The sequence below is a fragment of the Capra hircus genome, chromosome 15, assembly GCF_001704415.2.
Source record: "Capra hircus breed San Clemente chromosome 15, ASM170441v1, whole genome shotgun sequence".
Lineage (NCBI taxonomy): Eukaryota > Metazoa > Chordata > Mammalia > Artiodactyla > Bovidae > Capra > Capra hircus.
This window is the reverse complement of record NC_030822.1, coordinates 47,840,629-47,858,802: the sequence shown is the minus strand read 5'-3', so window position 1 is coordinate 47,858,802 and position 18,174 is coordinate 47,840,629. Positions and strand designations below refer to the sequence as shown.

General features: G+C 44.8%; 1 protein-coding gene across 4 annotated transcripts in view; it reads left to right on the top strand.

Annotated features, from left to right (window-relative positions):
* The window catches only part of SERGEF (secretion regulating guanine nucleotide exchange factor), a 255,185-nt gene continuing 242,308 nt past the window's right edge, over positions 5,298–18,174 (top strand). For all 4 annotated transcript variants that reach the window (XM_018059617.1, XM_018059619.1, XM_018059618.1 and 1 more), the window contains exons 1-5: positions 5,298–5,415; positions 9,155–9,290; positions 10,491–10,646; positions 12,368–12,462; positions 17,909–17,969. In XM_018059617.1, the coding sequence (XP_017915106.1) occupies positions 5,356–5,415; positions 9,155–9,290; positions 10,491–10,646; positions 12,368–12,462; positions 17,909–17,969 (508 nt within the window). In that variant the 5' untranslated portion in view covers positions 5,298–5,355. The remainder of the gene's footprint in view (positions 5,416–9,154; positions 9,291–10,490; positions 10,647–12,367; positions 12,463–17,908; positions 17,970–18,174) is intronic.

Sequence of the window (18,174 nt, the reverse complement as noted above, 5' to 3'; positions counted from 1 at the left end):
TACACCTGGAAAACCTGGTAACAAGTTTCAGTCTCATATTTCTCATCTGTTAAGTGGGTTAGATGTACTTTCCTGGGTTATTGTAAGAATTACATTGTGAGAGGACTCTGTAAAAATAAACTTACTAGCCGTATGTAAAGAATCACTGGGGCTTCCCAGGTGGCTCAGTGGTAAAGAATCAGCCTACCAATGCAGGGGACGTGGGTTTGATCTCTGGTCCAGGAAGATCCCCGAAGAAGGAAATGGCAACTCACTCCAGTGAGAACCCCATGGGCAGAGGAGCCTGCCATGCTATACTCCTTGGGGTCACAAAAGAATCAGAAATGACTTAGCCACTGAACAACAGCAAAGAATCATTAATCTCCTCATCAGAAATCCTTCATAGCTTCTGGATGACTTTATCTTCCTCCAAAAGGAATTGACTTTTGCTTGAGCAGGCAGTGTATAATGGCAGGGGATGCTCATCTCAGTCCAAGTAGGAACTAAGTCAGCTGGATGATACGTTTCAGTCTTTGAGGGCTGGTCTATTTCCAGGTCACCTCTGCTTTTAGGGAATCTCAAAGGAGAGCTTTGAGTAGGTACCAGGGCTTCTCCGTGGGGATCCTGGACTTCTGCTCTCCTTCCCTTTACTCTGATTCCTCCTGATTGCATAAAACTGCTAAAAGTACTGTTCAGTTTCTCAGCAGCTGCTTTCAGCCCAGCTCCTTTTTTTTCTTTCGGCCCAGCTTCTTAGCCTCCAAGTCACTGCTTGCTAATTAGCAAATGCTTCAAACAGAAAAGTAGTGCCAAATGAAATCCCTCAGCTTTTAGATCCTGGCCCTCCAAGTTCTGGCTGCTTTCATAGCTCTCCAATGACTTAAAACAAATTTTAAAAATATTTTCCCATCTTTCCTAATTGTTTTTGGTGAGAGAACTGGTCTGTAGCTAGCTAATCTGCCTATATTAAAAGCGGAAATCTGGCCTTGGAGTAAATAATTTAATTTTGAGCTTCAGTTTTCTCATCTATAAAATAATGATCCCAACAATACTTATTATACCAGTAATATTGAGAGGATCAAATAAGATAATCTAAAAGAAAAAACTTCCTAACCTGTATAGGATACAGATGTATTCCACATACTCAAAAAACTTCATATTTTCCTCTTATGGGGAGACAAGGCACCTGAAAGTGTTACCATCAAATAATTCAAATTTAGCTTCATTCAATAATTCATCAAATAATTTGTATCTAGCTTCATTGCTCAAACTCACGTCTGACTCGATGGACATGAGTTTGAGCAAGCTTGGGGAGCTTGTGACAGACAGGGAAGCCTGGCATGCTGCAGTCAATGGGGTCGCAAAGAGTTGGACATGACTGAGTGACTGAACTGAACTGAGCTTCATTCAAGAACTGAACTCAACCAGGCTGCTAATGGGAAGAGCTAGTCGGTGGTATGTACATAGTTCAAATATTGATAGTAGCTTTACTGCAACACTTTCAAGAAATTGTATTAAGGGATATAACATAATAATATGTTAGTTAAAGTACTGATGCATGTACCTTCAAGGGATGAAACTGGTTAACAACTGTATTCTTCCAGATCCTCTCATTATGAAAACTGACTCTAGGTTGTTCCTTCATGTGCCCCTTTGGACGAAATCTCAGGTCCCTGTCTTGAATTTTCTGCTCACTTTAAGTCCTTAGCTTCTAAGCTCTTTCTCTCATTTCAGTATTTAAAAATTCCAGTGTTATGAAAAAGTTCAAAACAGTAAATTTTAAGATTAAAGTTTTTCTTCTCTAGAACTGAGAAAGGAAGAGATGTGCTTTGTGTTTTTATTTTCTTGCGGCTCATTCTCTACTCACAAGAATGCTTCTGGCTCCTCCAGGGTTTGGGGATGGTGATAAGGAGGAGAGGTAAGGAGTAAGAAGTTTTTTTTGGTTTGATACTATTAACTTGGTATATATGCTTTCTGTACTTGGTAAGTATTTAGTGTTGACTCATTGTCTGTGGGTGTTTTGAAAGAGCTTCCCATTTCTTATTTCTTGGAATCTCTTAATTCGGGTATATTAATGTCTCTGACTGGGATGTTGAATTCATCTTGCTCAGCCTCTATGAATCAAGTAGTCAACTCTCCTGTGGGGGTCCCTTCAGCCCTCCAGAAATTCCCATGGGTTGGGTCTAACACTATACCCTGGGCAATTTGCTCACGCATGGGAAACACTCACATAGGAGATATTCAGACATTCTTTGTCTTAAAAAACTCTGGACATGAAAGACCCCTCCAAAGTATCAATATCTCTGCTCACTATCAGAGCAGTTATCTGGCCAGAAGCCATTGGACATTTCTAAGCATGAACTGGACAGCAATCTGAAGTGAAAATCGCTTAGTTGTGTCTGACTCTTTGCAACCACATGGACTATACAGTCCATGGAATTCTCCAGGCCAAAATACTGGAGTGGGTAGCCTTTCCCTTCTCCAGGGGATCTTCCCAACCCAGGGACTGAACCCAGGTCTCCCGCATTGCAGGCGGATTCTTTACCAGCTGAGCCACCAGGGAAGCCCAGACAGCAACCTGCCTGGTCCCAATCTGGAGGGATACATGCCAAGCTCTCTCAGTGGCCCTGCTGACACTTGCCTTTCCTTAGACACAGAATGGGCAGGATTCACATACACTGACAATATTGCACATATCCTCTCAGAATTCTCTCTCAGTCTCTTCAATCTCTTTCATAGACTTCCAGGGTATGTGAAGGTTTCTAGACACCTTCACAAGTTCTGCTTTGGTGGTTTTGTACCTCATTTAATAATGTGGGAGTAATTGGCACTTACTACTTTAGAGTCTTAGCCAAATGGAGGTGAGGAGGGTCTCATTTTATACTATTAAGTAAATAAAGTCGCTCAATCATGTCCGACTCTTTGCGACTCCATGGACTGTAGCCTACCAGGTTCCTCCCTCCATGGGATTCTCCAGGCAAGAGTACTGGATTGGGTTGCCATTTCCTTCTCCAGGGGATCTTCCCAACCCAGGGATCGAACCCAGGTCTCCTGCATTGCAGGCAGCCACCAGGGAATTACATATGCTTAAAAGGAATGGTCAGGGACTTTCTTGGTGATCCAGTGGTTAAGAACCCACCTGCCAATGCAGGAGACAAGGGTTTGATCCTTGGTTGGGAAAGATACCACCTGCAGCGGGACAACTGAGCCCCATGTGCTGCAACTACTGAAGTCCTCGCGCCTAGAGCCCATCCTCTGCAATAAGAAAAGCCACTGCGATGAGAAGCTTGCACACTGCAATGAAGAGTAGCCCTTGCTCACCACAACTAGGGAAAGACTGTGTGCAGCAATGAAGATCCACCACAGCCAAAAACATTAATCAATTAATTAGTTTTTAAAAAAGGAACAATATTCTGATCATATAAAAGGCCACTCTTATAAAACAGGCTTCCCTGGTGGCTCAGCTGGTAGAGAATCTGCCTCTGGGTTTGATCCCTGGGTTGGGAAGATCCCCTGGAGAAGGAAACAGCTACCCACTCCAGTATTCTGGCCTGCAAAATTCCATGGGCTGTATGTGGTCACAAAGAACGGGATATGACTGAGTGACTTTCACTAAATCATTTAACTCATAAAACAATCAGCAAACAGTATAGTTTTTGCACATCAAGTTCTCTTGAGAACAAAGAGCTGCTTTGCCTCTAAGCTTTTCATTTTTATTAGCACAGTCCTCCATGTTTTCAAGATGCCACAGACTGGACAGGGAAACATGAGGTGCTGTCCTTGAGTGGTCTTAAGGCAGAAACACCAAGGAGTGGGTGGAGTGAAAGAATGGGAAGTACTATAAGAGCTCAGGGAGATACTGGCAAGGGCCTTTCAGGTATGAAGGGTGAAGAGTACTGGAGGCTTGTGTCAGTAGAGGGGTCAAGAACCACTGAATATGAACTCTTTTTAATGTGACCCCATTTGTACCTGCAAGATAATTTGTAGCTTGGAGTCTGGGTTATGTACAAAAAGTACAAAAAAGAAAATAAAAATCACCTGTAATCCAACACCCAGCGTGTGTGTGCATGAAATTGATATAATATTTGCTTTAATGATACATCAGGAATATGTCTGTTACTATTTTACAAAACGTTTTTTTTTAAATGGCAGCCTAGTATTCAAGTGCATGGCTATACAATTTAATCAATTTGTTTTTGAAATTTAAGGACTTTAGATTCTAAGTTCTTTACTATTATATGTAACCCCATAATGCATAACTTGCAGTACAAGGGTTTGTGCATAGTTCCAATTTTTTTTTCTTGTGATAAATGAGCAGAAGTGGAATTACTAGCTAAATTTCATATTCTTAGTATTCTTTGCTACATTTTCCTTCAGAAAAATGGTCCGGTAGTATATGAAGGTGTGTTTGATAAAAGCTGTTTTATATGAAAATTTTTGCTGGATGAAAATCATTCAGTTATTACCCAATAATCAGAATCTGGGCCGGGGCTATGCTGGCAGCGCTGAGGGTTAGAAGGCCACCCTGGCAGGCAGGAAGCAGTTCAAAACCAGCCTCCTTAGTTCAGTATCGCGGGGGTGAGTTCCCGCTCCGTGCCAGGAGCTTAGGGCGTTGAGCAACGCTGTAAGACACTACATTCGCCCACTAGGAAGCACCCTTCGATTTTGCAAACCACACCAAAGCAGGCCCGAAGCCAGTTCGGCCTAAGACAGAGTCAGGACCCTTTCCACCCCCCTTCCCAGGCTCAATTTCTTCCCCATCAAAATGGTGATACAATCCCCGTCCTGTCAGCCACTCTGGGCCGTCATGGGGCTCTAACCTGAGCGAGCTTGGTGAACCGTTTAGCGTAGTGCAAGCGTACAGAATTATTACTAAAAATAGAGTGCGAGGGGAGGGAAGGAGAAGCCAAGCGGCCGGGCAAGACCGGAGGCAGGGGGCGGAGACGCTCGTAGCGCGCCGGGGCGGGGTGATGGGGGAGCTGCAAACCCGCTCCCGTCGGAGCCAGGTTAGCAGCTGCAAGAGGGGCGGCCCACAGCCACCGCAGACCCTTCCCCGGCGTGGGCGCCGCACACCCTTCACCAATTCCTTCCCAGGCCTGCCCCACTTCCGCAAGCCTCTCCCCCGGCGGGCCCCGCCCCACCCCCTGCCCGGCCGGTCCCGCCCCGCTCCCTCCCTGGCGGGTCCCACCCCGCTGCCGGGAGGGCTCCGCCCCCGCCCCGCCCCACCCCGCCCCACCCCGCCCTCTACCCTGGAGGGCCCGCCCTACCCCGCCCCCTGCCCAGGAGGGCCCCGCCCCGCCCCGCCCCCGCCCCGCCCTCTCTCCGGGAGGGCCGGTTCCCGCGCCGGCCCCCACGGAAGCGCCTGCTGAGAGTGCCCGCATGGAGCCAGAACCGCACTCCTTGGAGGCCGTCCCTACAGCGGCCGCGCTCTTCGCTTGGGTACGTGACTCCGCCCCCGGGCCGAGGCAGCTGGGACTGAGGGTCGCACAGACCCTGGGAAGCCCCCGGCCTGGGTGTGGGCGGCGCTGGGGCCCAGTGGTCGCGGTCGGAGAGGCGCTCCGGGTTGGAGGATCCTGGGCTGGGGTCTGGGTAGGAGAGGATCGGGAGGGAAGGGTCTTCGTGGGGTGACTTAGGGGCTTCGGATCAGAGGAGCTGCGGCGCAGAGGGAAGAACCTGCTACCCGGACACAGTGTCTGAGTCCGCGACAGACTTAAGGCCTCGATAGCGCTGGGAAAGACGGCGCGGCGGGCTCTGTGCAGAGACTACCGCCCTGTGGGGCCACCTGTGTTTCTCATCCTCCCGTTGCCAGGAGGATGGAGGCCTTTCCCCAGCTCCACCCCCGCCTAGTTGGAGCATCCTTTGGTGTGAGGCCTGCCGTGTTGAACCGTGCACGCGGCGGAGACCCTGCATAGTTGCAGATATTCGGCTCTGGTTGGAACCTGCCTGCACTGGTGTTGGTTTGACCAGAGCACTGAGAGACGGGGTCATCTTTATGTATCGTGGTTGGGCGAGAGGAGAGCCTGTGTACAGGAGAGCGTGGCAGGCATCCGACCAGATGCACGGGAACAAGCAGACACAGTGTCTTGTAGTTCTTCACAGCGCATAATTGTATTGAAATGTATGACTTGTTAATAATATCAGTCTCCTTCGCTAGAATGTAGGCATCAGGAGGGTGGGTACTGTGTCTGCCTTGTATGGTGCAGGGCTTATGCCTGGCACATTGTAAGGTGCTCAGTACACATTTGTTGACTAATGGATGAATGAGTACCTGTTGTGTGCAGAACTATGTGCAGGTCTTTTGGGAAAAGCACAAGAATTAAAGACTTGCAGCTCTTGCGCTGGGGATGGTGGAGAAGCAGGTGGGAGAGGATAAGACCTGTATTGCTGTTAAAACCAGTATGTATTGACTAATTTTTTTAAAAGCTAATTATCAGTACTGGGTATCATTTATTGAATGCAGGATTGCTTCTGACGGGCAGAATGGAGAGCCTGGCGTGGCTTGAGGTAGTCTGACTCTTTATGTGCCTTTGAGATGGCCCTTGAGCTGGGGGTGGAATTAGGGATTGGCTGTGTGCCTGGAATGGGTGTTTGTCCCAGGCCAGAGATTGAGGTCTGTGTAGACAGAGTACTGACAAGGCCTTTCAAATATGGCCTTATCAGTACTAAAGCAAAAATACTGTTGAACCTAACCTCCTTGCTGTGCTTGGAGTCTTGATGGTGTATTCTTCCTGCCGCGTTATCTGTGTGGAGGGATGTATTAGTTTGCTAAGGCTGCCATAACAAAATACCACAGATGGGGAGGCTTAATCAATGGAAATTTATTTTCTCACAGTCTGGAGGGTAGAAATCCAAGATCAAGGTATCAGCACGTTTAGTTTCGTGTGGGTCCTATCTCTTTGGCTTATGGATGGGATGGCCTCCTGTTTGCTGTGTCCTCATGCGGCTTTTTCTGTGGGTGGGGAGTGTTCACGTGTTTCCTCTTATAAGGATACCAGTCATATTGGATTTGGGACCCATCCTTATGATCTCATGGAACCTTAGTTACCTTTTAGAAGGCCCTGAATCCAAATCCAAATCACATTCTGAGGCACTGAGATTAGGGTTTCAACAGATGAATTTCAGTGGAACACAGTTCAGTTCATAACATGGGAATTTACCTTTATAGAGACGTGTGTGTGTGTGTGTGTGTGATGTATGGACTGTTTATAAGGATGAGAAGCAAGTACAGGTGTAATAGGTTGTATTAAAATTTCCCTTTGTTTTGCTCTATCATGGGTGTAGGGCCTCTTGCTGCATCACAAAAATTTGGTGCCAAATTTGAATCCCATAATGTTGGTGCATTACTTTCTGTTCAGCCACCTGTAGCCCTGGTCGTGGGCAGCCATGGAGCTCTTACAGCTAACAGAGAAATCCTGTACACTTGTTCTCCACCTCACACTTTCATTTGGTCTTTCCTAGGTAGAGACTCATAGGGTCTTACATTCATTCACTGTAAAATACGTGCCCACCTTCTTGGGACCAGCACCATTTCAGATGCAGGGGAAACAGCAGTGAAAAGAACAAGGTTCCTGCCCTCATGGAGTTTACTTTTTAGTGGGAGAGGTAGGCAGTAAACAAGTAAACATGTAATGTAATGCCAGGGAGTGCTATGAAGAAAAACAGCAGAAAAAGGACGTAAAGGGCTTGGGGTGCTATTTTAGATAGGGTCATACAGTTAGCTTCCTGCTAGGTAAGGTCTGGGCTGGTTCACCATATATGCCTTTTTTCTTTATTCTTAGGGGCAAAATAGGGTATAATGAAAGGAGTGGGGCATTTGACTTGTCTACTCAGCTGTGTGACCATGGAAAGTTATTTAACCTCTCTGAGCCTTAGTTTCTTCATCTGTGAACTGAGAGCAATAATACCCTCTCCTCTGTTGTGAGAATTAATGCCCAGCATACAGAGAAGCAAGCACTCAGCTGTTGGTAGCTAATATTGCCCTGGGGACTTCTGGGACTTCTGGGACCTGTGTCCCTGCATGGCTTGCTCGTCCAGCAGGGAGTCATTGCAGCCGGGATGGCTGTGGAATAGACCACACGGGACAGGAGTTTGTATGCATGCATGCGTTTTTGAGTTTTCTTCATTCAGGTGACTTACAAAACGAACATGTTTTGAAAGTTTTACTACTTAAGAACCAACCAGCAGTAGGTAGTTGGAGAAATTATAAGGATTCTCAAAATCTTAATAAGATTTTCCCTGCAGGCCCACCCATAATCCCTTATCTTCAATTTTGAATACAGGAAACTCTGAAAACCCAATACTGACTTGACATGAGGCTGTTTACAGTCTTTGACCACTAACTGTGAGTATTCGTACCATTCACCGCAGAAATAATATTTTACTCACGGAGTGCTGCTCCCAGTCCTTGCAGCCGCGTGTATGATTTATATACCACATTGCTTTTCTGAAGTCTGTAAACTTCCAAAACTGAAATACATCTGGCTGCAAAGGTTTCAGATTAGGGATTCTGGACCTTTATCATATAATAATGATGACACACATATTGCCCACCAAGGAGAAATATGTTTCCTTAGAGGAATCTCATGGCGTGAGTCTTACAGTCCCAAAACAGTGTACTTGGAAAGGTCCTTAGAGATCATTGCCAATCTCTTTCACTGTGCATATGAAATAACAGTGATGCGCTCTGTTGTGGGCACAAATCCGCAGCTAACTTTGATTCCAGAAACTCATTGCCAGTTTCCCCAGTGAGGCTGTGGGGAGAAGGGATAAGAACTAGTACTACTACATTCTTCCCCGCCCACTTTGTTCCTATTTTTCCTGATTATATCTTACTTTAGCTATCCTAGATAATTAGCTTTTATCAGAAGGAAATCCTACGCTGTCTCCCTGAAGCAACACGTATTGGCTGGGACTTTGGAAGGGGAAGCTGAGGAGTATCCCAGGATGAGCTGTGGATGCTGATGGCTCCTCCCACATGGAAATTGAGGTGTTCTGGGATCTCTGTCCAAGTGTAGGTGTTGTATAACATCTTCTTAAGAAGGAGCCTATGGCGTCTTATCTGTCATAGGCTCAGGGAGGAGTGTCAGGGTGAGAAAGGTGGGGACTGGTAGATACAAATCGACCAGTTGAGGTTATTGAGGTTCCCATACGTTTCATGATTGGCTTGTTTTATCCCTAGGGTGCAAATAGCTATGGGCAACTTGGCCTTGGCCACAAGGAAGATGTGCTTTCTGCCCAGCAACTGAGTGACTTCTGTAAATCTGGTTGTATCAAGCAGATCACAGGAGGAGGGGGACACTCTGCTGTTGTCACAGGTAACTTTCTTCAAGAACGTCTAGTTTTCTCACTTTCTTATTTGGACATTTCCCCCTAGGGTGTTATATTACCATCTTTCAGCCTTTTGCATTTTGCAGAGGACAGCATTTTTGTGATGAAATCAGGCTACCATCAGAGAATCCTAGGTTGTCAGAGCCAAAAGGATTTCAGAGATCAAGACCACCCCTTTCTTCCCCTCCCTCTCCTCTCCACATGAGGCTCAGAGAGGAAAACTGCTTCAAGTTATAAGACAAATAGTGGCCAAGTTGCAATGTATATTATACTTTATGCTGTATATTGATATTTAACTTTCACCTATGAATTAGAAGTCTTTGAAGTTAAGTTGAATATTCCCTGAGAGCAAGAACTTTGTATTTTCCTTAATCTTCCCTCACAGTAGCTGGAGTAGTACTTAGTAAGTACTTAGTAAGGATTACAAGTGCTATAATATTGCCAAAGAGGGCATGTTCCATCCTGATTAAGAACTTGAGCTCTGGAATCAAACCTCCTGGGTTTAAATCCTGGTTCTTTTAATTATTGGCTGTGTGGCCTTGGGCAAATTACTTAATTTCTCTGTGCCACAGTTGTTTCTCTGTTATATGAAGATAATGATGGTGGATGAGGAGAATCTGTAAGTTAACAGGACTGCATTATGACTTTCATGGGTATTTGACACTTTGGCCTCCCTCTATAAAGAAATATTTAAAATTATACTTACAGTGGCACTGATATGAAGATTAATATAATCCAGGCTAGATTTAATATTATATATTTTTATTACATATATTTTATATTAAAAAATTTAAATTAAAACATATTTGTGGGCCTCTACCAGTATTGTGCACCCTGGCACTATGCATAAAGGATAAGTTGGCCGCACACACGAGGCCCTTAGAAGAGTACTTGGCACATTTTATATTCCAAATAGATAATGGCTTTTATTGTTACAGTAGATGCTCAATTTGGTGATTGATTGGCCACTGCTGTAGAACTTGGAGTTTCCATTTAGATATTAGGTTGTAACCCCTTGGCCCTGTGCCATTAGGTCCAGAGCATATTAACATGCATGGCTTATTAACTTGGGTGGGAAAAAAGTTAGTGGGCCCATGATTCCAAATAATTTATGAAATCCTTTTGCTCACTTTGGCGGTTGTAATTTCCCCTGCACATACTACCACCAAAACCTTTGTATTTTGCAGATGAAGGAAGCCTTTTTGTGTGTGGCCTCAACAAAGATGGGCAGCTGGGGCTGGGTCACACAGAGGAGGTCCTGTATTTTACCCCCTGCAAATCGCTCCTTGGCTGTGCCATCCAGCAGGTGGCCTGTGGCTGGGACTTTACTATTATACTTACAGGTGAGTGCCGCTGCTGCTAAGTCACAGGTGAGTCCACTTCTAGGTAAATCTGTATCACTGCCAAGGCTTTTGGTGAGAAGAGCATGACGCTGAGCGCCCTGATTCAATGAAACCCACTTTGTATTTAAAAACACACACAAAGGACTTCCCTAGTAGTCCAGTAGCTAAGACTCCATGCTCCCAATGCAGGGGTCTGGGTTTAATCCCTGGTCAGGGAACTAGATCCCATGTGCTGCAAGTAAGAGTTCACATGACACAACTAAATATCCCACATGCCACAGAGAAGATCCGGTTCAGCCAAATAAATATTGACACACACACACACACATGTGCTTTCTAGCGTCAAGGCAAGTTGTGGGGTGCATTTTGCAAGGAGAGTCTTAACAGTAAAGGAGATTGGGATGGAAAATCTGGAGGGTAATTATTAGAATCTAAACAGTTGCTAGTGGTAAAGAACCTGCCTGCCAATGCGGAGACGCAAGAGACCTGAGTTCGATCCCTGGGTTGGGAAGATCCCCTGGAGGAGGAAATGGCAAGCTACTCCAGTATTCTTGCCTGGAGAATTACATGGGCAGAGGAGCCTGGTGGGCTACAGTCCATGGGGCCACAAAGAGTCAGACACGACTGAGCAACTGAGCACACACAAACGATAGTTCTCGTTTATGAAATACTCAGAGTGTGGGCCTGGGTCGGAGCTGTAGGCAGTCAGTCAGTAGATACCACTGTTTCTGGCTATTCGGGACCACTTGTGAGACAGACTCAGAACGCTCAGACAGATGGAGAGCAAATGATTAGCTTTTTACTGATACAAGATAAGTTGGAGGATGGGGTTGACTGTCACACCAAGAAGTTCTGCTGACACTCTTCTAATCCAAGCCTGCCCCCTAAACTTTAACAGGGGAGACCCTCCTGTGTGTCAGCCCAGGGTGCCTGAGAGGAAGGTGCTAAGCCATACATGTCCTGTTTCTTCTCTGAAATTCACCAGGTGGCTAGGTTATCCCTTCTTCTTCAGAAAGCAGTGCAAATGGAGAAGGGCAGGGAAAAGACCTGAAGTATATTAAAGTAGGGGCTTCCCTGGTAGCTCAGTTGGTAAAGAATCCGCCTGCAATGCAGGAGACCCTGGTTCGATTCCTGGGTCGGGAAGATCCTGAAGAAGTGATAGGCTATCCACTCCAGTATTCTTGGGCTTCCCTGGTGGCTCAGGTAGTAAAGAATCCCCCTGCAATGCAGGAGACTTGGGTTTGATCCTTGGGTTGGGAAGATCCCCTGGATGAGGACATGGCAACCCACTCCAGTATTCTAGCCTGGAGAATCCTCACAGACAGAAGAGCCTGGTGGGCTATAGTCCATGGGGTTGCAAAGAGTCAGACACAACTGAGTGACTAAGCACAGCACATATTAAAGTAATGGAAATTCTGTTCCACGGAAATGTGAAAAGTGGGAGATAAGTATCCTGCATCTCAACATGAGGCACACAGCTAAGCGTTCTTCATGGTTAACCTGTCATTAATCAGGCATGGAGTGGGCAGTGTGTGTGAGATGCTCAGCCCAGTGCCCAGTCTTTATTCCTAGGGAAACAGAGCAGGAACTATGGGTTGAATGGGCTGAAGCACTGGTGCCTCTCATTCCTTTGGCTGTTATCATCCTGCAGAATTTACCCATTGGACTTTAGATATCTTACTTCTTAGATCTGCAGTTCAAGTATTTGTATTTTTTTGCAGAAAATGGTCAAGTTCTATCATGTGGATCCAACTCCTTTGGCCAGCTGGGAGTTCCTCATGGGCCTCAAAGATGTGTGATCCCCCAGGCCATCGAGGTAAGGACGGCACTTGATATTGAGCTTGCCTATGTCCTGTTAAAGGGTCTCCAGGTATCACAGTTATCCCCCCAGCCCTGAAAGGCTGGCTGGGTCCCTGAAAACTCATGGGGTAGTTAGAATGTATGTTGGAAAACTTAGGTTCTCCTGGGAAAATTAGGTTGGAGGGATGGATGCTGTGAGTGAAAAGCCTCTGCTAGCTCTCATACATGTTATAATTTTTTGTGAAGTAAAAGAATGAAACTAATATATCTTATAATGACATTAATGACATCTTACAATTCTAAAAGTTATAGTGGAAACTGTGTTAGATATAGGTCTGATTGGAAGTGACTTCCCTAAGGACACTAAAGGAGGCAGATGGCATAGGTCAGTGCTGGCCAGTGGAAATGTAACGTGAGCCACATATGTAGCTTAAAATTTTCTAGGAGCACTATTTAAAAAATGTGTTTCAGGACTTCCCTGGTATTCCAGTGGTTAAGACTCCATGCTTCCAATGCAGGGGGTTGGAGGAGGGGGCAGGTTCGATCCCTGGTTGGGGAATTAGGCTCTCACATGCTGTGTGGTGCAGCCAAAAAGTAAAAATAAAAATGTAAATAAATAATGTATGTTTCAGTGGTTTTTAGTATATTCACAGAGATGTGCAGCCATCACCATCATCTACTTTTAGACCCTTTTTATTATCACGAAAGAAACTGCATGCCCAATAGCCGTCAACTCCCATTTTCACCTCTCAACAGCCCCTTATTGTTGTTGCTCTTGTGATTCAATTGCTCAGTCGTATCTGACTCTTTGCGACCCCATGAACTGCAGCATGCCAGGCTTCTCTCTCTCTTTTACTATCTGACTGAGTTTGTTCAAACTCATGTCCATTGAGACAGTGATGCCATCCAACCATCTTATCCTCTGTCACCCCCTTTTCCTCTTGCCCTCAATTTTTTCCAGCATTAAAATCTTTTCCAATGAGTTGGCTCTTCAGATCAGGTGGCCAAAGTCTTGGAGCTTCAGCCTCAGTCCTTCCAGCAAATATTCAGGGTTGATTTCCTTTAGGATTGACTGGTTTGATCTCCTTGCTGCCCAAGGGACTCTGAGGAGTCTTCGCCAGTACCAGGGTTTGAAAGCATCAATTCTTATGGGCATTTCATATAAATGGAATCATATAATATGTAGCCTTTTGTGTGTGGTTTCTTTCATTGCATATGATTTTTAAGTCATGGTATGACATGGTAAAATTAATTTTAATAACTTTTAAACTAGTCTCATGTATCCAATCTATGATTATTTCATTTTATGTATCATCAATATAAATCTTTATTAATGAGACATTTTATATTCTTTAACTTATATGAAGATTCTTTCTGTGGTATAGATTTTCTTTAGAGTATATCTCAGTTCAGTATAGTCACCTTTTAAGTGTTCAACAGCCACATGTAGTTAGAGGCTACCGTATTGGATGGCGCAAGTATTAGGACTCCTGGTTTTAGTTCAGAGCTCTTTTCACTGCATTGTACTTAAAATGTACACATTTTTCTGAAGATATGGAAGCAAATTTTTAGAGAAATTACATTGGAATCTAAAATGAGTTTCACCTAAGCTGCTCCATTCATACTTAATTTTCTTAAACTGTGACTAAGAATGGGGTCTGTTTTCATTGGACAGAGCTTGGGTCTGCGCCTATCACCTGAATTCTAATTGGCTGGTATTGGGGGAATATTATTTGGGGTCATGGTTTCCATGGTGTTTTAGTTCCTTTGGGCTATTCTAACAAAAATGTCATACAGTGGGTGGCTCAAACAGCAAACATTTATTTTTCACAGCTCTGGAGGCTGAGAAGTCCAAAATCAAGGCACCAGCAGATTTGGTATTTGGTGAGGGCTCACTTTCTGGTCCATAGACAGCCTTGTTTTTGCTGTGTCCTTAAACGTGAGAAGGGGAAACGCATTGTCTTTTATAAAGGCATTAATTTCATTCATAAGGGCTCTGCTCTCATGACCTAATCACCTTCCAACGGCCTCACCTCCAAATACTATCATGTTGGGGATTAGTCAACATATGACTTTTCAACGAGGACAGACACTCGGTCTGTATAGCATATGGTATACACGGAACTCTAGAATGTGTAGTCCCTGTTGTAAGGAGTGCTCCAGCTTCTATTAATAGTAGCAAATAGATGAGTTTTTAAGAACCTGTGTAAAAGTTGTAATTAATTTAGCTTGAGTCACATGATGAAAGAAGACAGAGGAACAAAGGTTAAAATATGTTGGATGACAAAATAAGAAGGTAAGAATATTTTGACATGCGTATCTTATAGAACAATGGGAGAAATGTGCTAAAGTGAAGTGTAAGAGAAATTCATTCATTTATTTAATAGCAGCTATTGTGTGAAGGTGCTGTATTTAGGCAGGAGAGACAAAGGGGAGTAAGACCAAACCTAACATTCGAGGACCTTATAGTTTAGTAGTACATGTTGACATAGAAACACCTAGATGCATTACCATGTTAGAACTATGACAGATGCTTGTGGAGCCTCCAAAAGGCAGTGTTGAACTCTTTCTAGGGGAAGGTAGGGTGAGAACAGACCTGTGCTGAATCTTGAAAGTTGAGGAGAAATTGACCTGGTGTGGGATAGGAGGATGTGCACAGTAGGTACAAAAGAAGCGCATTGCAAACAGGATAAAACGGGCTTAAAACAGGAGTTTTAGAGATGCTGCAAGCAACTTAGTATGATTGTAATGTAAGGAAGTGGTAGAAGTGCCAGCGGGGAGCAGGCCGGTAGTATCTGACAAATGGTAAGAACAGTGAATTAGAGAGGGGCCACGTGGGGATGTGTGGGGGCGTGGAGTGAAGGAAGATTCCTCAGCAAGAAAACTCTTGCTAATAATCCACCTGAGAGATGATCCTGCCCCAAGCTAAAGCAGCAGCAGTGAGGTGGAGAGAAAGGATTGGAGATAAGTTGTTTTGGAGAGATTGAATCCACATGTAAAGCCCCTTATTTACCTTTGAAAAGAAAAAAAAATTAAAGTAAAAAAATTTAAAGGTAGTGTTTTCAAATTCTGCGAACAGTAAGATTTGATCTTCCCTGAAGCTAATGTGATTGTGGGCTGAATTAATAGAAGTATAGTCTACAGAAGAAGGGAGGCCAGAGCTCTGTCCTTCTTTGTGCTGGTCATACTACGTCAGCGATGTTGTGTCCTGGTGTGGGTTTGGTTCTTCGGCTCTGGGCACTGAGGTGAATAAGACTCAGACCCTGCCTTTGAGGACTCTAAAGTTTAGAAAGACACTGTTGTTGTTCAGTCACCAAGTCATGTCTGACTCTGTGACTCCATGGACTGTGGCATGCCAGGCCTCCTTTAGAAAGACACTGTGGAACTAAATCAGCAAATATGGTAAAGCCTCACAGGGGCTGTGATTGTGCATATACAGTCCCTTAAAAGAGAGTCTGAATAACCAGAGCGTAGAGGAGAGAAAACAAGAGAGGGAGGGAATTGGAAACTCGATGATAGCTGATAGAATTGGGGATGTTTGGCCTAAAGAAAAGATATGTATGTGTTATGTATAGCTGTGTAATAAACGTCCCCTGAAATTTAGCAGCTTACAACAGCAAGCATTCATTGTCTCACAGTTTGGAGGGTCAGGAATCTGGGAACAGCTTAGCTGGTCTCATGAGGCTGCAGTCAAGATGTCAGTCAGGCTGCTGGAGGTCTGCTGGAGGTCTGCTGGGGGCTTGACTGGGCTGGCGGTTCCTCCTTCCGCTTTCTCATGGGCAGGAGACTAGTTCCTTGCCATATGGCCCTTTCTGTAGGACTGTTCAGACGTGATATGGCTTCCTCCAAAAGTGGCTGACTTTATTTTTCTGGCTCCAAAATCACTGTAGACGGTGATTGCAGCTGTGAAATTAAAAGACGCTTACTCCTTGCAAGGAAAGTTATGACCAACCTAGACAGCATATTCAAAAGCAGAGACATCATTTTGTCAACAAAGGTCCGTCTAGTCAAGGCTCTGGTTTTTCCAGTTGGTCTTGTATGGATGTGAGAGTTGGGCTATAAAGAAAGCTGAGCACCAAAGAACTGATGCTTTTGAACTGTGGTGTTGGAGAAGACTCTTGAGAGTCCCTTGGACTGCAATGAGATCCAACCAGTCAATCCTAAAGGAGATCAGTCCCGGGTATTCGTTGCAAGGACTGATGCTGAAGCTGAAACTCCAATACTTTGGCCACCTGATGTGAAGAGCTGACTCATTTGAAAAGACTCTGATGCTGGGAAAGATTGAGGGCAGGAGGAGAAGGGGACGACAGAGGATGAGATGGTTGGATGGCATCACCGACTCAATGGACATGGGTTTGGGTGGACTCCGGGAGTTGGTGATGGACAGGGAGGCCTGGCATGCTGTGGTTCATGGGGTTGCAAAAAGTTGGACACGACTGAGCGACTGAACTGAACTGAAAAGTGATGAGAGGGAAAGAAAACTTCACTGCCTTTGGTCACGCAAGAGGCTTTAATACCTTTTATCGTCTAGTCTCTGAGTCACTCAACACTTCCTTATTCCATTCACTAAAAGCAAGTCACTAAGACCAGCCTACAGTGAAAGTGAGGGAAATTAAGCTGCATATCTTGAAGGGAGGAGTCTAAAAGAATTTGAGGACCTGTTTTTAAATTTTAGTTTTTGGAGTATAATGGCTTTGCAATGTTGTGTTAGTTTACCTTTGTACAACAAAATGAATCAGCTCTATGTATACATATATCCCCTCCGTCTTGAGCCTCCCACACCCACCCCCGGAGGACCTATTTTTAAAGCCACTGCAAGATGTCTTAGAGAGGACGTGACAACTGACTTCAAATGTTTGGAAAGCCTTGTCAGAAGCAATAGCCAGTTAGCTTTGGTTCCACGTAGGGAGACAGATGGAACCGTGCAGATATGGGCAGGCACCTGGGGAGATGGTGAGCCTGTGTTACTGGAAGAAGGTATTTGGGCAGGGGTTAGATGACCCTTGGTGGGGTGTTGTTGAAGGGTTTCTAGCATTGAGTGTGGATTGGACTAGATCAGAGATCAGCAAACTAGACCCCTTGGTAAATAAAGATTTATTGGAACACAACCACACCTGTTCATATATTTATGAGTGTTTTTATGTTACAATGGCAGAGTATAGTGGTGTGACAGAGTCTAAACTTTTCACTATCTAGCCCTTTATGGAAAACTTTTGCCAACCCCTGGACTGAATGACCTTGCAGGTGCCTCCTAGCCCTGAGTGGCATATGGTATTTGGTAAATATTTTGCCTTTTAGGGATACATATAGAGGCATTTGTGAATGGGAATGTTGGGAATTGGGAGCGCCACACTAATCAGACACATAGTGAGGGCCATGCTGCATTGTATTTGGGCATAAATCACGTAACACTTTGTAGGTGGAGAGATCTGAGATCACCATCCTTTTCTTTGTTTTGACAGCTCCTGAGAGAGAAGGTTGTTAGTATTGCTGCTGGACTGAGGCATGCTTTAGCTGCAACAGGTGATCATTTTGCTATTATTTTCTTAATGGGCATTTAATAAGGAGACATGGAGCTTTGGAAGAAATAAACTTTAAGGAGTAATTCAGAGTGTCTGCTGTGCTCCAGTCTGATTAAAAGGAGGGGATGCAAGGCAGAGGTCATGTGGGAGAGCCTTCAGCAGGTAGGGAGGAAGGAAATGAGGTGGTCTAGCTTTTCACTGTGTTC